The sequence below is a fragment of the Cydia strobilella genome, chromosome Z (assembly GCF_947568885.1).
Source record: "Cydia strobilella chromosome Z, ilCydStro3.1, whole genome shotgun sequence".
Taxonomy (NCBI): Eukaryota; Metazoa; Arthropoda; class Insecta; order Lepidoptera; family Tortricidae; genus Cydia; species Cydia strobilella.
The window spans coordinates 51,579,139-51,600,713 of record NC_086068.1 but is presented as its reverse complement, the minus strand read 5'-3'; the positions used below and the strand labels follow the sequence as shown (position 1 = coordinate 51,600,713).

General features: G+C 35.4%; 1 protein-coding gene across 1 annotated transcript; it reads left to right on the top strand.

Moving 5' to 3' along the window:
• Positions 1 to 264: 264 nt before the first annotated feature.
• LOC134753955 (cytochrome P450 6k1-like) lies at positions 265 to 16,400 on the top strand. Its single transcript, XM_063689988.1, has 8 exons — positions 265 to 679; positions 1,554 to 1,709; positions 2,057 to 2,241; positions 4,047 to 4,207; positions 5,551 to 5,669; positions 8,663 to 8,768; positions 9,315 to 9,563; positions 16,039 to 16,400. Exons 1-8 carry the CDS (start codon positions 299 to 301, stop codon positions 16,197 to 16,199), a joined length of 1,518 nt encoding a protein of 505 aa, XP_063546058.1. The 5' UTR covers positions 265 to 298; the 3' UTR covers positions 16,200 to 16,400.
• Positions 16,401 to 21,575: the final 5,175 nt, after the last annotated feature.

The following is a 21,575-nucleotide window of genomic DNA, read 5'->3' as shown; positions in this document are numbered from 1 at the left end:
TGATGACAATCCGCGTCCAATGAAGACCGCCTTAGTTTTACTTCGGAAAGTATCTCATAATCTAAATTAACAAATAAACTTATCTTGTTATTAAGTTCTTGTTTTAAATAAACTTATCTTAAGAATTTCTGATTATATAATTAACATTTAAGTCATCGATAAAAATCCGACCCGGTACCGATGAGATGACTTTACGACGCTTGACCGACAACAATTGATTAATTCTACTAAGATATTTCCTTAAGTCGTCAAGTATTCATATCATAAATCGGCATTATACCTCGATCTGCGGCCCAGCATGGACGTTTTGAAAATGAGTACAGTAACGCAATATCTATTAGCGGCAGCTGTCACCGCGTGCATCGCCCTATTTTGGATTCTAAGGCAAAGATATGATTACTGGAAGAAGCGCGGTATACCCTACGTGAAGCCCGTCTATTTCATAGGGAATTTAGGTTTTGTTATGAGAAAATCAGTGTTTGATTTCTTCCTCGAGATGAGTAAGAAGTATCCTACGGATTGTGTCGGTATGTTCCTAGGAATTACACCCACGCTAGTGGTGCAGACACCGGAGCTTGCTCGGAAATTACTCGTCAAGGATTACAACAATTTCGAAGACAGGTTCCTGTATTCGGGTCACGCCGATCCGCTAGGATCGCTGAATCTCTTCACAGTAAAGGTAAGCCAATAAATAGTTATATGTATTATTGTTAATAACGAACAAGATATGGATTTCAAAGTCTGAAAAAAATATTTTTTTATTTTATTTAAATAGGTACTTACCTACATATAGTAGGTACCAAAAAAATGTTATTGAACTTAAGTAATAAAAAAGTCACGTAATATTGATATGTGAGTGTTAATATCTCTAATTTTGTAAAATGTTCAGTCGGTAGTAGCAAATAAAATACAATATTAAATAGGTGCTTTTGCTTATTTCATTTAATTTCACAATTGCGTTCTGTTCACTGAACATCCCAGTTCTTGGATTTTTTTTCCATTGGAAATATATGTAGTTAGTACTCATACCAAGAGTTTCTTGGAACCTAACATGTACCTACGAAATATCAATTTATATTTGTGTACCGCTTGATTTTCGGTGCAGGAAAACATGAGGAAATAAAACTTAATAAGGCTAATTTCTCTTCTGCACTGGAGGGTCAGGAAGTCGCTTTAGTAAACACCAGTGCCTGAGCCAATGTTTAGAATTAGGTTACCAAAAACGCACATAAAAATATTACACGGGGGCTGTGGGCACCGATGGAAAAAAATCTGTTTTCCCGAATATACCCAGCGAGAGTGCGAATGTCACTCGCGCAAGACACACATAAATAATCTGACAAAAATAATATTAAACAAAATCCATTTACCTATAGAGGGAACATATTAGCGAGACACAATACCCATCTTGCCGTATTTGAGTAAATATGTCACCGTGATTTCAACCTGCCAACGTGGAAAAGGAACACCTTGTGTCTGTGTTCCTTTCCCATTGGTATGTTGTAATTAATTAGTTCTCAATTTGATTTTGACTTGACTAATGATTTATTTAGAATCCGATATGGGCCACGATGAGACAAGAATTAACGCCCATGTTCACGTCATCACGGCTCCGAAAAGTCACAGAACTTATGAACATGAACGCGGCAGAACTGGTGAAAAGAGTGCAGCGCAACTTTATCGAGAGGAAGGAAGTTGTCAATCTTAAGGTAACTCACAATGAAACAGGATTCTGAATGATAATACACAGATTGTGTATGTTTATATTTGTGTTTTCTGTGAAATTTTGTCTTTCAGTCTTTGTGTGTCCTCTAATACAATAATTTATCATGGTATACTATCATTGTATCAGCTGTATCTTGATTACTAGTTACACTGTACGACAAGATTTGGATATCATTTCAATTTGCACTATATTTAATGAAATAGGTAGGTATTTATTTTCTACTAAAATAAATAAAAATTGAAGAACCTGCGGACAAGATGAACAAGTTTTTTTACCAGGGTAACCAATGTTTTACCTTTTCCCAGCTTACCCCTAGTTTTCCCCTTTCAGGAAGTGTTCTCCATGTACGCCTCGGACACGGTCGCGTTCACTGTATTTGGCCTACGTATTAGCCGCCTTAGCGACCAAGACTCCCCTTTGTGGTTCATCACAAGCCACATGGTGAAATGGACTTTCTGGCGAGGACTTGAATTCAGTACTATATTCTTTTTGCCTTTTTTGGCGAATCTGCTTAGGTAGGTGAACATTATCTTACGTTTTATGTGCGTGTGGAGTATGATTTCGATTATACGACAACACTCAACACTCGATCTGCACACACTCTTATTTCCTTACTAATACAACTGTGCTTAGATGGCAGCCCGCCCCGTCATTATTTTATCAAGGGGATAGTTTATAAAGCCAGTGACTTGTAACACACAGTGGATGCACTACATTTTTTATAATTACTTTTCATATATTGTAGTTTGATATGTCGTTATTTTGATTAACGTAATAAATGGCATACTACCGTAATACCTAATTAACGGTATACATAATGTTATTATTGGTATAGGTCATAAGGTATATTTACACTTCGTCTAATATATAGGTAAACTGTCATAATTATTACATACTCTAAAGCATATTATTTGTTCTAACCAGTGACATCACATAATTATTTGTGTGGCATAACAGTTGTATGACATAAGTGGGTTAGGTTAGGTTAGAACTGCGACTCCGCTCAAACGAATAATCTAGCAGATTGAGGGTTAGGTTAGGTTAGAACTGCGACTCCGCTCAAACGAATAATCTAGCAAAATGAGGGTTAGGTTAGGTTAGAATTTTGACCCCCCGTAGAATAAAATACTTAGCAAAAAAGTGGTATAGGTTAGGTTTGAACTGTGGCCCCGCAGAATCGAAAACCGCGAAAACATAGGTTACGTTAGGTTAGAACTGCTACCTCCCTAGAATAAAATAGCTAGAAGAAGTAGGATAGCATAAAACAAATAACTTAAAATTAAATACACTATGATAATCTGTACTTTAGTTATACAGCCCGTAGTTATAACAATTATGTAAAATTTACTTTATTATTAAATGAAATATGACAAAAGATGTTACATAATATAATAATATATCAAATGGCGTTATAACAAATGCATGATAGTTTTTTTATAATTATAGCATTACGCACCCACACACAGTCTCTTTATCAGCTCAATTGGTTATTATATGCAGTTTACCGGCGATTATTAAATGGCCCCTGAATTCTGATTTCTACATAATATGATCATGAAAAAGCCCGGAGAGAAATATTTACCAAGGTAAAAGCTTTTTTACCAAAATTACCTTTTACAATAGACCGGGTGGAGCTAGTAACAGGAGCAAAAAATTTAACTGTAGGCTTACTCCTCAAACTGACGAACAATAAAATTGTTCAGCGACTTTAAAAAAAAACTTGTGTTTTGATTTTAGCACACTAAAGTTTATTCTAAAACGCAATGTATTGCGAATTTTGTTATGTTTAAGCGTGACAAGCAACGGCAATTACCATGATCATTGCGTATATTAGAGATAATATTTAATTTGTATGAAATATAGGAAGTGTAAAACACCAATTTTTTAAAGTTATTTAACATAAGTGTCACCGTCTGAGGAGTACAATCTATGTATGTTTTAATTATTTGCTCGTGTTACAGGCCCGCTCGGTATGTAGGTAAGTATCTACATATGTCTATACATTACAAAAAAAAAACATTTAAACGCACCGGCAGCTGGAAACGTATGTAAGCAGCTTTATTTTGTTACCGTGTAATAATACTAATAATACAATTAGTATCAGACTAAATTGTGTAGGTAGGTAATACGAAGAGGAGATTGATTTCCACGACTCGGATATTACGGATTACGGATTAACAAATAAATAGGCACTTAATTCGTGCAATGAAACAAACTGAAATGGCCTCAAAACACGACTGCGTATATTTTTTAATGAACTTTCGTGTTAATTCGTTAGCATCCGATCGGCTTTCAATGTCTTCTTTTATTATATTTACAGATTACAATTCTTCTCTGGAGGCGCAACAGAGTACATTAGAAAATTGTTTTGGAGCGTTGTCGACGAGCGAAATAAGACCGGCGTATCGAGCGATAAAGATCTCGTTAATCACTTACTGAAATTAAAGGAAAATGTGAAACTTCCTGCCGAGTCTGGATCTAGTAAGTTAAACTCCTGCCTACTCGTATTTTTAATTTGAACTATACATATACCACATATACAGGGTGGAAAGGCACGACGATCCTTTCCGCAAAAGGGGGAATGTTTGGATTTAGTACTGTATTTCCTCTAAAGAAACTAGGCTCATATTCGTAACCGTTTTAAAGTTATAGGCAGTTAACTTTTAATGCAAAATACTGCAAGTGACAACCCTCATTAGGTTCAGTTACATATATGGTTATATCCTCTTTGCTTAGAACTACTAATATCTGTGACCTAAAGACATTTCAGTGCAGGTGACAGATTTGACGTGCGGTCTGCATGCCGCAGTTGCAATAATACACTAAATACGCAAAAATGGCCATGCTACGTGCAGTCGGCCTTGTCATTCATTTAACTATGGAAATTGACAATAACACGGACGTGTCGGAGCAGTAGTGCAGCTGCGGTCGGGAATACGAAATCACCATACGTGCAGTCGATATAGTCATTCATTTTACTATGGAAATTAACAATAACACCGACGCGTTCAGGCCGCTGCAGTAGTGTCGGAGCAGTAATGCAGCTGCGGTTGGCCTTTACCCGTGATAAACCGTGACGCAGATAAATTGCAAATTACGCGAAAAAACCTATTTTCAAAATGCCCTTGGGAGCCCGCGATTACCTAAATTTGCTTATGTTATACGGGGAGTGTAATTATAATGCCGCCGAGACGTTACGACGCTACAGACAAAGATATCCTCCACCACACCCAACTAGCCGTATGTCAATTTTATGACAAATATTTTTGTAAACATAAGTGTCACATTACACTTACATGTAGGTTGATAGTACGTAGTAATAGTAGGGTTGTCACTAAGAAGAAGATTAATTAATTTTAACATTTTTACTAATTGTTCGTAACAAAAATCTAAACATTACGAATCGATTCTCCATCACTTAAACTAACCCCCCTTTGCGAGAAGCATCGTCGTGTCTTTCCATCCTGTATAACGGTAGTCTATGTCATTTGGGTAGGACAAATGTAGGCCGCAAGGTTAAATGATTACGCCCAACAGTACGTAAGTGATTTCTTTTAATGCTAGAGCCCGTCTTCTAAACTAATACTGCACCGACTTTGCAGAGACAAGTGTGGTAGTGCGACTGTTAACGTGGCAACAACAATTGGTTGTTAAGGTGGCACTTTCACACTCTGTCGCTTGCCAAGTCGGTGCCAGGTTTGCTTGGACTGACCCTAAACATAAATACAAACATAATTTAAAGTAAATATTTATGGGTTAATACGGGTTTTCCGCGGCTATTTACTAAACAGTAAACACACAATAAAAGCTGTGTATTATTTCAGAGTTAGCTGACGACTTGATGCTTGCACAGGCGGCGGTATTTATACTAGGATCTATCGAGACCTCATCTACGACCCTCAGCTACACACTACATGAGCTAGCCCACCATCCTGAAGAACAGGTAGGGTAGTTTCCTAGTATAGATACGTACACACCTTACCTTATCACAAAGCAGTAAGGTGCAAAAGTGTAAACATGTCTTTAACTTCGACTGTACCTAAACTAAATTATTTTAGGTACAGTCGTTCTCTAAATCATATAGATACCCAACAGAGCGTAAGAAAATTATATATTTTAAACAACACCTTAAAGTTACATAGGACTCTAACTTATAAACCACCTACGTCAACACAAAGAAGAAAAGATAAAGTAGTTGTCCCCTCTAACACAAAGTCTCTTTTCGCCAAAAGGGCAATTTGTTTACCATTCTGCCTACTTGTATAATAATATAAATGATATTATCTCGATTTATTCGCTGCCATCGTATAACTTTAAGAAAACACTTTTAGAATGGTTAATTAACCTAAGTTACAAGGAAACTGAAAACCTAATATATCACGTACCTTAAATGCTGCAACAGTAATAAAAAAAAACAGCTATTCCAAACATATTTATATCAATCAACTTTAGCTCCATTATTGTGCTATCCGAATGTCACTTTAACATTGAGCTGAACACAAAACATGACAGTCGCAGACAATTTAAGAATCATCATCATCATCATCATGTCAGCCGATAGACGTCCACTGCTGGACATAGGCCTCCCCCAAGGCTCGCAAGGCAAGAATATGTTAAGATAAATTATTAAATAAACAAAAGCCCACGGTAGGAATCCTTAAAAAATAACGGTTTTTTTATCCCCATTTATATTCAGCAAAAAATTGGCCTGGTTAATATGCAATGGTTAGGTATGTAGTACCTAATACATATTGGTCTCTTGACCATTTAGTTTGTATCTAGGCGTATTTGATTTACATTCATACCTACTTTTTAAGACAATCAAGTGAACTAAGCATAGTTTTGTAAGAACACAAATTTGATGATAACCACCAATAAACCATCAATTTTCACTGAACATACAGGGGGGGGGGGGGCGGTAGCTCTTAAGGTCCTTAACGAAGGCTAATATGTACTTCGTTTAATTCATACTGTCCTGATTGCTGATTGACATTGTCCAAAGGCCCCATTGTTCAAAATGTATCCATAAAAATATACGCATTTTACTAAAATTTGATAATTATATTATTTTATACAAAATCAACAAAAATCTAATAAAAAGACTACTCTAATACATATTACAAAGAAAAAGTAATTTGTTATAATAAACCAGTTTCTAAGACAATTTCCAGAAAAAAATGTATTTTTGGCACAAAATTAAAAAAAAAACAGCATAAGCAAAGAAACGACTACTATATTTTTCCAAAATTAAATAAGATCTTTGAAATGTGTAATTAGCCACATATTTAAATCATCTATAAAATATTTATCTCCAATAAGAAATTCTATTATATTTACAACCCTTTATCAAAGATATAACTCCGTAATAGATGCATACAGTCTAAGGAAAAAACGTGCCTCGGAAATCAAGAAAATTTGATTCACGATCAGAGTGCGCCACTACCTTTGGCCTACTCTCGTATAGATGGCGTTGACGGTTTCGTTTGTTATTTAACAATTTTAACGCATATCAGTGAAAACACATGGGTCAAAACATTATAAAAATATTTATCCGTATATAAATACATTTTTTGATACTTTTATTTTTAGTTTTAATCATGTGTCGATAGATGGCAGTGAATTTACTGTGGCTAGAAAATTTACTATGACAGTACTGCTGTATCCTATTATATCCTATTTGCCTTTATGTAGAAGATCTACAATTTCCATACAACACCGCGTGTCCCTCATGCCTCATAATTGTTGTAGGGGGCGCTATCTACAATTTTAGCATTTTAGCCTTGTGCGTATGAAAATGATCACCTTATAGCAATTTATGAATTCTAAATATAGAATTGGACTCGCCAAACCAATGTTATTAGCAGGGATCGGAACCGGTTTTTTTCAAAAACTTCGAAATAACCATATATTTCGATTTATTTTATACTCCAAATGTAGGACTCAGCTGTGTTTTTAGGTAACGAATTCGTATTATTAGATTGCCTAATTAGAAATGAAATGATTAACAAAGAACGAAAAAATACCGGTTTCGTTCCCATACAATAAATACCGGTATCCGATCCCTGGTTATTAGGCACAAACGTAGATTTAAGTAAATAATAATAAAACATTTCAGGCTTCATTAACTATCACGCTTCATTAACTTGAATTATCCAGCTTAAAGAAATTATCGCACAGCTCTAATACACCGATAAAAATTATAATCTTGTGTTAGTCTGCGAGCACGGTTGTATAGAATATTTGCGGTTTCAAGTAATCAATATACACATATTCTGCTTGTTTTAAATATCCAATTCATCTGTATTGAATCTAGCTTAAGCACCTGTAATAGGTAGGTATACTTTAGTTATTTGTGCAACAAGAGAGGAAAGTTGGTTTTTCTTGCGAGTGTTTATCTTGAGTCCCGAGAAAGCGAAAGATTCTATAATTGAATCACGAGCGAAGCGAGTGATTCTAAGGTAGAATCTTGAGCGTAGCGACGGACTCAAAAACACGAGATGTAAAATAACTTTGCTCTCGTGTTGCACACATAATTTTTCACCTCAGTAGTGAGAACATATTAAAGGTTAAAATGTATTTCGAATTACACAGAATAAACAGAAAAAAAAAAGTATTATAATATGTACGATACGATAAGATACGATACGAGACCGGACCGGACCGGACCGGACCGGACCGTACCGTACCGTACCGTACCATAAAAAAAAATGTAATAAAAGTATGAAGTTCATGGCCTTCACTAAATTAAAAAGCTACATTGTTTCACTCCCTGGAGTGAGGAAAGTCGCACTTTCCTCACTCCAGGGAGTGACGAAAGTAGGCTTGTTCGAGCTGCTGAGGTGAAAAAAATATTTTTAGGTGGCCGAATATTACTTCTCTACCATTCAAAAATCTGAAAAAGTGTAACATAGTGAGTTATTTTTACTTATTCCGCAGGAACAGCTTTTTAATGAAATTGACACAGCACTAAAGGAAAAGGGAAAAGAGATTTTAGACTACGATAATTTATTAGAACTGAAGTATCTCTCATCATGCATTAGCGGTAAGGAACCTTTATGTTTCCTGTCGTTTATTCGAATGTTCCCTAAGGGCTCTTATGCTTTCAAAGTATAAAGGCAACATTGGTAAGGATAAAGAGTACCAAAATATATCAATATACTCGGACTTATTAATCACTGTAACAACGTTTAAGCCCAATTAAGATATGTAATATGAGCAGTACCCTTACTTAAGCTATTCAGCTGAAACCAAGTACGGTAGGCAATCGCCAGCCGGTGCTGACAGAGAAACTCAGACGTTCGCTTACATCAGATCATTCCCCGAGAATGAATCGCCTTGTAATACTTTTTTATTTTATTTGACATCGACTTGGTTTGGTTTGGGAAATAAATCCAGTGCTGACCAATTCAGAGTTGACGTTTGTACCAGACGAGTGTCTCTGCAACCAGCAATAAAGTTATTCCTATATACTTAAATACGACCCCCGGTACATATTAACTGAAACAATATGAAATTGACATTCTTAGTCAATGGTCAAATTCTTACTTAGAGTTTAGAGTGGTAAGACTAACTCAGTATTCGTTTATAGAAACAATGAGGAAGAACACACCAGTGCCGTATTTAGAGAGGAAATGCAAGAACAGGTACCAGCTGACGGACGACATAGTGATTGAGGAGGGCACCCCCGTATTCGTGAACGTCATGGCGCTGCATTTTAACGAGAAGTACCACGAGGAGCCCGAGAAGTGGCGTCCCGAGAGGTTCACCAACCCGTCCGATAACGATAACAAAAATTTCACCTTCCTGCCCTTTGGTGAGGGACCTCACTTCTGCATAGGTATGTTTTATTTTTATACTTGAAGAGTATTTTATTCTGCTATGAACTTATTCAATTTAATGAAACCTTACCAGGAAAACAGGAAAACTAAACAACGTTGCAACTGTAAAGGTCTTTATTAAAGGCTATTAACGGCATACGTTTTGTGATAAAGACAAGTGACTTCAAGCATACCTAGGTACACTGCAGCGTGCCAAGCCAAGTTTAAGATAAATTAAAAACCGTCGCATGTCGGACCATGCTCGGTGTATGATTCGTCGTTTGGCCCGTAGTTACCCATCCGTCACAATAGGCAGTTTTCAATGGGGGTTATTAAATAGTTGATATTATGTTCATAACAATCATAAGGGAGGATCTTTGCAGCACTTGTACACCGAGCCGCAAAATTGCATGGCAGTATAAGAATAGATTTCATTCAGCTGCATATTGCAGCTCGCTGTACGTATTTTTACTAAGAAGAAAAGACTGTTTGCGAAAACTCAACCAACGGCTTAACGATACCTTAATGTTCGCTATAGTTGAAATTGAATGTCTTAATTGAGCTTCACAATCACGATTATATTAATATATTCAGGAGCCATGGGGCCATTTTTTCCTTTCAGAGCGATTATCTCCGATAATATTTACTTAATCAAAAAATGGGTTTAGAATACCCATATTAGTTTTGAAAGACCTATCAAAAAGCGAAAAATCATCGCTACTTTACGTATAGGGGACGTAGGGTGACTGCTATACTTCTCCATGGATGGACAGACAGACAGACGGATATGGCGAAACTATAATTTGACTACGGAACCCTAAAAAAGGAACTGGCTAGGCAGCAGCCGTGCGTTAGGTTTATTACACGAACCATTTGAAACCACTTATGACAGCCTTATAAGTCCTCAAAGTCTATTTTATTTAACACATATCAGATTTGTAAAGACCCTTAAGACTGGAACCCCAAATATCATAAATATGTCACAAACATCTAAAAATCTACATTTTCACCACTGACTGATTGACTGACTGATATAGGTACCCATTGATCAAAAGGGGATCATTGAGTAAAAGGGGAACAAACAGTGTCAACATAAAACCAGGCATAAAGAAACCACTGACTGTAGGATTTCCATTCGAAAATATAAAAACGAATGCAATAAGGCAAATTTAATATAAAATTATCTGAATTATTTTGTCGATGAAGTAATATAGGAATTAGCATCCATTTTCATGTTTATGTTTATGGCGGGATTTTTATGAGTAGATTTTGTATAAGTACTTATATCTAAGGTTGTAAATCGTTACAATGGTGGACAATCAGTATTAAAATACAGAAGCATTAAAAACTAAAATAAGACGCCATAGTAACCTATCCATAATGCAAGTTAGTTGGCATATTTAATAAGTAGCTTCTGCCCATTACCAATCTGGGGTTTGGCTAACTGCAGCGTATCTTAATTAGATCGAAACCAAGCATATTCTAAAATTAGAACCCTGTGACGGCTGTGACCTCAATTGAGGAGTGTCTTTTCAAAATTGTTAGCCATCAAGACGTACTTATTTTAAAAATACTCCTCAAGTACTAATCCCAATTGTTTAAGTAACACCTAAAGTTTAAGTAACAATGTTATTATGTTTAAGCCGACTTAATCATAAGATGTATGGCTTATAAAATAAATAAGATAAAAAAAGACGTACTTATTGAACGTCTCACATCCATACTTGAAATGTCGTAAGCACCTAGTTATTTCCGCGATAAGCCGGTATATTCGTTTAGTGTGACATGCTGTTTGCACATATGGCTTGTGCACACTAATGTGTGGTCCCAGTTATCTCTTAAAACGCTGGCAATAGCCAGCGCTGAGGACTAACGATCTATTTTGGAAAATAGTAACTAGCAGCTTTATTGAATATTTAAATATTATACAAACGAAGAGCCATTATTACACGGGAAATTCTACAAAGTGGCGACATATTTAAAATACTAGTTAATAAAAAATACACGATACTTAAATGTTGTCCTAATAACAACAAGTACTAAAAACAGAATAAAATAAATATTTAAGTAGGGCTCCCATACAACAAACGTGATTTTTTTCCTGTTTTTTGCGTAATGGTACGGAACCCTTCGTGCCCGAGTCCGACTCGCACTTGGCCGGTTTTTTTTTTAATTCAGAGACAAACTAGAGTCGGGGTCGATTGCAATATCGTTCAATAGTGTTCGGAATCGGAAAGAGAAGAGTCGTGGAATGTGTGGGGCCCAATATATATTCCACGACTCTTCTCTTTCCGAATAGACTCTACCAACTAACATGCGAGATCTGTCAAAATTGTATGCAATTGACATTTCATTTCGAATATAACGTCATTTCGACTGATATTAGAATAGAGGTCAAATCAAATTGCTTTTTTTCAGATGTTCGAAATTTGAATGTCATTACATTACCAAATCGATTTTGATATAATAATGAAGCTAAAATTGAACAAACAAAACTTGTCAGTATAAAAGGCGCGAAATTAAAATTTTCTATGAGACGACATCCCTTCGCGCCTAAATTTTAAAAATTTGCCGCCGATAAGAAATTTGCTGTAAAAAAACAGTTTATCTTAATGTTAGCCATTATTTACGGATTTTGAAGGCATCATAGAGGGTTTATGATACGTGTGTAGATAAAGTTATTTGATTCAGGTACACATAATTTAAGAAGTAAATATATATATATATATATAATAATAAGAAGTAAGCGACAGTAAAGATCTCCATTTCCTTACTGTCGCCTACTTACTTGTTAAGGTTTTGACATTTCAAGTGATCTTAACTCGAAGGGTTATGTTTTTTCTTAATTCAGCGAATCATCAACTTAATTAAGAAGTAATCACTTATTATCGTAGTTAGAAAAGGATTCATGATTGAACCCGTTTAATTTATAATATTTGGCAATTTCAATTCAATAACATTTGAATAAATATTGTAGGTGCACGTCGTTTAGAATTTTAGATGTGTGATCAAGACGATGTGATTTGGGCTCGTGCACTGGCGACCTCAATGTCACAATTAGTGATACTCGAATATTTGTATTCGCCGAATATTAAAATGTATTCGTATCGTATAGTTTTTTCGGTGCTCATTTAAAATTTTCTAACGGTAAAATTGCACAAAAAAGAATAATGTTGCGAGTTTAATTGGATAAAAATAAAAATAATAATAACACCTTGATCATAGCGAGGTAAATTAAAATATAGGTATGAACATTATCCATTTTAATGGTATCAAAAACAAGTATTCATGTCATTCAAAATCAGCATGAAAAAATCCATAGTGTTATTAATCCATTATTAATAACACCGTATAGTTTTCGTGAATGGATGTGGCATACGGACGAACCGACTAACATGACGAAAGGTTTCCGTTTTTACCATTTTAGTTGCGGAACAAAAATGTCTCAGTGACTTAAAAACGTGAAATAAGATAAGAAAGAATGTCTTAAGTAAAGGAAAAAATCTGAAAATTGTTCTTTGTTTGTACCTATATTTTTTTATAACAAATATAAATTTAATGTTGGTAGCCATGCCGGTGTAACTTCAAAGTTAAGTTTGCACCTTAATTTCCTACAATTCGTATTCGTACAATTCAGAAAGTGATATTCGTATTCGTAAAAATTGTTACGGTGTACTCATATTTGTATAAAATGAATTAAGGTCGGAATTTCCGTCAACGTAATTTCTAAAGGAGTAGCCCTATTAAATAATGTAGGTAAAGGTTCCTACCGACCATACGCAAAATGCTTTCCCATGCAATACGCTCCCGTTTAAACCACTTATACCCAATTATAATGGTACAATTAATATAACTTCATTTAATATGTATAAAACCAGTAATGACACAGAACCATAAGAGCTACCGATTTGACCCTTGACTCCCATTTAAGTTCAGCGAAAATTAAAGTTCAGTTCAAATAAAGCAACACTCCAAAAGTATTTGCAATTGCCCTCTAATATTTTTACAAATAGAAATGTATCACCTTCTCAAGTCATTAGATAAACTAAAAGATTGAGAATATTGAGATTCAAATTACCAAACCGCGCTTCTTTTCCAAGAGTTCCAAGGCCATCTCATATTCACAGTTTATTACTAACGGTCGGGGAGCCCAAGAGGGGATTTTTGGAGTCACTCGAGCGCGTCAGATTAAGATATGGGGGATACCTTGCATCCTGTTGAGTACCTCCACCAAGTATGCGTCCTTGACACCGAGCAGAGAGTCAAGGACAGCCCGTCAGAAGTGATCAGAACAGAAAAGAAAATCGCCACCTTGAAATACTCGAGCGCGTCAGATTAAGATATGGTGGATTAATAAATTGTTAAATAGTGCCCATTTCCATAATCTGACGATATTAGCGATCCGTAAGCGAGTGGCAGGGTCACAAAGTTGCAAAAAAACATCGCGACCTTAACTTACTCGACCGCGTTCGATTTTTATTTTATTTTGAAGGGAATTAATGCACGAATAACTAAATTAAAAAATCTGCCGATTTGCGCCAGCAGAAGTGGCAAAAATCGTTTATGAAGTTTAGTGCACCCAGCTCTTTTTCCCTTTAACTTTATCGCTATCTCTGACTCCTATTTGTAAATTAAGCTCATATAAATTTTATCTAGGTTAAGTACAACTTAATGGTGTCAAATTTAATTGTTATTTATATTTTTAGTTGTTGCAAAAAAAAATCTTTCTTTCTCTCTCACACTGACCCCATATAGCTCTCCGTTGTCATTATTTTAATAATACGCTTTTAACGAAATAATTAAAGTAATTAATAGTAGTTTATGTGACTGCTACATAATGAAAGCACTCGTGTGATTCTATTATGAAACTCACTACGTTCGTTTCATAAACCCACACTCGACTTTTAATGCCTAATTATGTGCAGTTACATACACTGGTTTATCTACACACATATTATAAACTTTCTATGATATATTCACTAACCTCATATTACAGCCGACATTGGGGCATAGTTGCTCTCTGGCGGAATTCGCGGATATGAGGTGGCGTCTCCGAAATATCTTTATCGCACATTTTACACGAAACTTCACTAGAGTTACTTTAAAAACAACAAAACAAATTATTTTTTAGTTACAAACTAATTAAAAGATAAACTGCACGTCAAATGGCGGCAAAGAAAACTTTTTTCACGCATGTCACGCATCCGTAGTTTTTTTTTTAATTCAGAGACAAACTAGAGTGGGGGTCGATTGCCATATCGTTCGATACCAACTAACAAGCGAGATTTGTCAAATTTGTATGCAATTGACATTTCATTTCGAATAAAACGTCATCTCGACTGATATTAGAATAGAGGTCAAATCAAATTTCTTTGTTTTTCAGAGATGTTCGAAATTTGAATAAAATAATGTTATCGAAATCGATGTTATTATTTAGCAATAATAACATTTTCACAGATAAAAAATTTGCTGTAACAAAACAGTTTATCTTAATGTTGGGCATTATTTACGGATTTTGAAGGCATCATAGAGGGTTTATGATATGTGTGTAGATAAACAATGTTAATAACAGGGGAGCCCAAGATGCTAAATTAAAATTCGTTGTTAGCCAACATTTATTTAAAAATATTCAAACTGTGATATCTCTTGAAACCCTTGGTGGATTTTGACATTCTGCTCAGTTTTTTAGGCACAAAAAAGTTTACAAATAAAATAAATACATACGACGGGGATTTGAAAAAATATCTTGAAATGAAAAAAGAAAATTCAAATTAAATCGTCAGAATAAGGATACTGCTCCACATTATCGTCACATTAAGATTTTACATAACTGGGACAACAATCTGAATGTGTCTGTATAATAATCGGACAAGCTCGAGTATTACAAGATGGCGGTTTTTTTTTTACAACTTTGTGACTCTGCCATATGCTTACGGATCGCTGAAATCGTCAGATTATTGAAATATACACTTTTGTAGGGTCCATTTAACAACCCCTTTAAATATCTGACGCGCTCAAGTAAATTATTTTTTTCCAAATTTTCTACCCGTATGACCACCCTGCCCATGTAAACCGGCAGATTAACATACCCTTGTTATATCAGAAACATGTTGCGCGACTACCAATATCTGAGGCGCTCGAGTAACTGCACATGGTGTTTTTTTTTACATTTTAAAAAATCTGTAGTTTTACATTTTAAATTCCCGCTCGCTAAAAAAGAAAATATTGTAATATTTTTTTTTCTTCCTATCATTTAATCTTAATACGACGCTCGAGTTACTACACATTTAGCATCGTCGCCTCCCCTGCTATAATTATCACTTTACTTTTCAATGAGTACCTTGAAAGATAAACAGTTACAAACTTTTAATAGTTTCGAAGTTTTAAATTATAATATTGTCATTGACTTGAACCGCTCCATCAAGGTCAGTTATTTCATTTAATTAATTTGACGGTTATGACATTGTTATTTGAGCGGTACAGTTTTGTTTTCAGGAAAGCGCTACGGGTTGATGCAAGTGCGTGCAGCGCTCGCGCAGCTGCTGCACAGGTACCGCGTGGAGCCTGTCTCGTCCTATGAGCTGAAGGCCGACCCGTATGCCGTGTTCCTGGCGCCCGCCAACGGAGGCTCAGTCCGCTTCGTCCCGAGAATATAGGACGTCCCTTACACCAGTAACCTGAGTCAATACCGGCACTAGGGGAGTCAGCCATGAAATATAAGTTTTTGAGTGCCTAAAGCTTTTAATATACTCTACTAAAAATTGGAAAGAGTAATATACCTAATTAGCTGATAGTATGTCATAATAATTTTCATAGTATAATCTGCTTTAAATATTAATAAAACGTTTATTTCGCTTCGTTCGTGTTTTAAACTCACCGACACTCATTGGGAAATACCTACATTCCACAGTTGTATCATAATATACAACACATCATAATCATAATGTCGTTGTATCATAATGTACATTGTCATACAAAGTGTCACTCACGAGCGAGCTGTACTTATCCATGTCGACTTTTATGACAAAGTGCATGGCCGCCATCTTAGATTTAAAAATCGTGATTATTTTCGAAATCCCCTCTTCCTAAAACCTATAAAACGAGATCCATGACGACTTTTATGACAAAGCGCATGGCAGCCATCTTGGATTCCAACATAGTCATCATTTTTGAAATCTTCATTCCCTAAAACCTATAAAACAATATCCATGACGACTTTTATGACAAAGAGTATGGCCGCCAACTTGGATTCCAAAATGGTCATCATTTTTGAGATCTGCGGTCCCTAAAACCTACAAAACGACATCCATAATGACTCCATGGCTACTATGGCTGCCATCTTGGATTCCAAAATATTCATTATTTTCCTACAACATCCATGACTACTTTTACCCGCCATCTTGGATTAAGAAATAGTCATCATTTCAGAAATCTGCACTCCCTAAAACCTATCAGGATACAATTACGAAATGCCCATGTCTAATAGATAAGTAGTTAGAAAAAGTAATCACGTAACCGTGATTGCAACTAAAATTTTGTAGATATTTGTAGTTAGTAATCAAACATTTTAACTACTTTTAACGGTTATTTTTTATAATCAATAATCATGTATTACTAACTACAAAATGTAGTTGTAGTTAGTAATCAGTAGTTAGACTACATTTTGCCCAACACTGCCTCTGGTATAGATAGTCTACCACTTATCTAAGGCGGTTGTTAAAGAAGTTGCGCGGAGATTCACTAGCAGAAAATCGCTGATTTTTGGATCTAAAACGAATTTATTTTTATATTACATTTTTACTTACTTAATATTACAAATACGATAGAATTCATGCCTTCAACCACTCCTTCATTTTATACATAATTTCGTACCAACTACCTACCTTAGTACTTAGTAACTCGTAAACTGTAGACCAGTAGCTGAGCCCACGCCTCTTTACCACGCACTATTCGGTATAAGGAAATGGCCCTTAAGGCCCCGTAGGTTTCCTCTTCTTCTCTCACTCTCAGTGAGCGTAAGCGTGAGCGAGATGGATGGTGCTCGGGACCGCGGATATCATGTTTTTGAGTTTTAATTTGTTGTAAGTTAAAAAAAAGAAAAAAGTAATCGCTGAGTTTTCTCGAAAATAGAATTGCGCGTTTTAGAAGCAATTTTATATACCTACTAAGAAACTCGCAAAATATGAATGTGCCCTTTTATCCTGCTCCAGCGAGTCGAGTGCGGACCATTCGGCAAACATACACATGCGGCCATGGGGAATAATTTGATTGTAGTCTCCAAATTTTGCGTGAAAAGAGCCTGTTAAACAGCCCAAGTATTTTTCTGTAAGCACATTTATAGATGAAAACAGTAGCAGGTTGAAACGGAGAGACGAACGTAAATTCTAATCAGACACTTAATTGAATAAATAACGATTAATATATATCAATATTAGCTTCTACCCACAACTTAGTCTGCGTAACAGTATGATTACGTGGATTTTTGATGAAAACTATCCTATGTATTTCCCGGACCTTAAACTATCTCCTTTAATCTAAATCGTTTCAGACGTTTAAGCGTGAAGTGGTAACAGACAGACAGTTACTTTCACATTTATTAAATTACAGTAGAGTCCGGTTATAACGACGCCCAAGGGACCGCTGATATTACGTCGTAATAACCGGACGTCGTACTAAACGAACTGACAATTTTAATATATTTTTTAAATTATATTTTATTACTATTTATGCGATCATCAAAGAAAACAAAAACATTACAATTAAATTATTTATATTTACGTTAGTATTACGACTTTTTGTCTTAAATGGAGAGACTTGTGTGTTTGCAAAGGTTTTTCATTTCCATTTCTGACTGCCGCTGTACTGCAGTTGCGACGTTACCGCGGTGCAGCACTACTGTAGCAGCACGACTGCGGCTGTTGCGGCGTGCAGTCGCGACAGCGTTCGTTGATGGCTTGTCAATGTCAAGTCATATAAGACGTACAAATAAAATACTAACTTACTTTTGTATTTTTTAACGAGAAGAAGCGAGTGACGAAAAAGTATGTCCACCAAATCATTTTAAAATTACTGCAGTTTGATATGTGTGTTTTCGTAAATATTGCAATCTAAATGTTTTTCGGTAGGGGTTATTTATTTTCACACATGAAAAGTCTCCGATTGCAAGTAAGTCCTTAGGAAAAAAATCATGGCCGCAGGTGTATTAGGTACTTTAGTTACTGATTTTGCAAAATTGCCTTGTCTTGTTTGGTTTCCTCGCATTCGATATGAAAAGTGGAGTGTTTAACTCGAGTGAAAGGCAGCATTTCCGTCTCGGACTATTGGCGCTCTCACTGCGTTCGAGCGTCAAACTACCTCGACAGAAATGGGTGCCTTTCAACTCTTGGTTAACAATCTATTATTTAACAATGATTTTTTTTTTATTATTCAAATTAGTTACATGATAAAAGCTTTATAGCTAATGAGGCCTTGCATTTCATCGTGTTTGAGATATATGCCTTTAATCCGTCATAACGATGCGTACTGCAAAGGTTTGTAACCTTTAGAGACTTTTTTATCAGTAACTGGGAACAGCCACGTTTTGAATTTAGAATCGTATCGCCCTGTCAAATGGAACGGGGGCGCGTGATCGCCATTCCTGAAGAGGCAGTCAATCAGTATAGATGATTTGTCAATTAGCTAACCTGTGCGATAAAAATAATACATTGAAGATCAATATCTACCACATCTTCCCCACTAGGCGTATCCCCTTTACAGTACGATCGAAAACAGAAAAAACTAATAGGTATGATATTCAACTTTTAACACACTAAGAGGTAGAAAATTTACAGGTATTTATGATAAGTGAATAGTGAAATAACAAAAATACTAAAAAAAATCTCTTAAGAGCGCTATTACATTTCGGCGTTGAGCGAGTTTAGGTATTTTACGCGCTGCGGCGGGCTGTGCGAGCTCAGTATGCCGATCCCGTCTACCACGTTTTCCCTCTCGCTCGCACTACAATGATGGATTAAACAATCTTGATCCTTCGTGAAGCATATTGAAAACAATTATAACGACATTTATTGTTGTTTGGTACGAAAATACTAAATCCAGTGCAAATGTACTTACTATTGTATTATAAAAGAATTATTTTATACTAGAAAGAAATTATACTCGCTTGTTTACATGTTTCGTCATTACATTTGGTACAGGTATAGGGTAACCGTACAGCTTGGGACAATGTCACTTGGTGCTAAATTATATACCAAAAAGATAATTTTCACTGAAAATGACAAAAACTGTCAATCTGTCAAATTTGACTGATATGTCAAACAACACTAAACTAACTAACTTACTTAGTACCAAACTTTAACAAAACATGTTAATTTTCACTAAAAATGACAAAAACTGTCAAACTGTCAATTTTGACAGATGTGTCAAACTAACCAATTGCATTACGCACCAATTGCATTAAAGTTAATTCGAATTAAATTTTTGAGACGTTAATGGCCATTGAAGTTAATGTTTTGTTTAGTGTTGTTTGACATATCAGTCAAATTTGACAGATTGACAGTTTTTGTCATTTTCAGTGAAAATTATCTTTTTGGGATAGAATCTAGCACCCACTGACATTGTTAAATGTAGATTTATACTATCTGTCAAAATTGACAGTAGGTGACCTTTTGACAGTTTTGGATCCCAAATCGAAACGGCTTGTCCGATTTTGATAGGACCTTCAACATTAGTCATGGGATGGAAAATATAGTTTGACACATCTGTCAAAACTGTCAAAATTGACAGTTTGACAGTTTTTGTCTTTTTTTGTGAAAATTAACATGGTTTGTTTGCTAAATTATATCCCAAAAAGATAATTTTCACTGAAAATGACAAAAACTGTCAGTCTGTCAAACTTGACTGATATGTCAAACAACACTAAGCTATGTCACTTAGTACCAAACTTTAACAAAACGTTAATATTCACAAAAAATTGCAAAAACTGCCATACTGTCAATTTTGACAGTTTTGACAGATGTGTCAAACTGCATTTTCCATCCCATGACTAATGTTGAAGGTCCTATCAAAATCGGACAAGCCGTTTCGATTTGGGATCCAAAACTGTCAAAATGTCACAAACTGTCAATTTTGACAGATAGTATAAATCTACACTTAACAATGTCACTGGGTGCTAAATTCTATCCCAAAAAGATAATTTTCACTGAAAATGACAAAAACTGTCAATCTGTCAAATTTGACTGATATGTCAAACAACAGTAAACTATGTCACTTAGTACCAAACTTTAACAAAACATGTTAATTTTCACTAAAAATGACAAAACCTGTCAATTTTTACAGGTTGACTGGTAGAGAATGCCTTAAGAAGGCATTAAGTCCGCCTTTTGTACCTTCATGTGTTGTGCAATAAATAATAAATAAATAAATAAAATGAATCCTAAGGATAAGAAGACGCTCTTACTGGAACAAGTACTCTTTATTTCTAATAATGAGCGTAAAATCTTAAATGTTGTCGGGAATATCATCAATTTTACATTATTTCGACTTTTCTTGTAAGAACGCTCTTAAATGTTTCATGATTGGCGCCGTTATTATAAGTGTTTACTAGCAACATTTACCAACCTCAGAAAATAGCATTGCCCAGATCTCCGGTTGTGACGTACTAAATTTTGAATTGTATTATCCTAATCTATAAATTGTATATACAGATGTCAATCACAATGTATTATCCTACTGTACGAGAAGGCCGACAAAAGTGTATCCACTTCGAAAAAATCATATTCATTCACAGATCATTACTCTTAAGTATCTCCCCCAGCTCTACATTATGTACGTTTTATATTGCTCGACTTAACAATAGGTACGTCTTACCGATACCAACTAAAAAAGGTTACTACAAAGCGAAGTATTTTTCGTCAAAACGTAAACTGAAGTCACCACACGGAATTGTCTCGATAAATCTGCACAGCTTTTACATCCTGTTTGAATTCGAGAACTTGGTATCAATGTCTTCCTAGGTTACTGGATGGAGCAATGTC

Excerpts from the sequence above, each read along its gene's own strand:
- LOC134753955 (XM_063689988.1), top strand. The coding sequence starts at position 299 with ATGGACGTTTTGAAAATGAGTACAGTAACGCAATATCTATTAGCGGCA. Across the intron at positions 680-1,553 it reads TGAATCTCTTCACAGTAAAG|AATCCGATATGGGCCACGAT; the intron begins GTAAGCCAATAA and ends TGATTTATTTAG. Across the intron at positions 1,710-2,056 it reads AGGAAGTTGTCAATCTTAAG|GAAGTGTTCTCCATGTACGC; the intron begins GTAACTCACAAT and ends TTCCCCTTTCAG.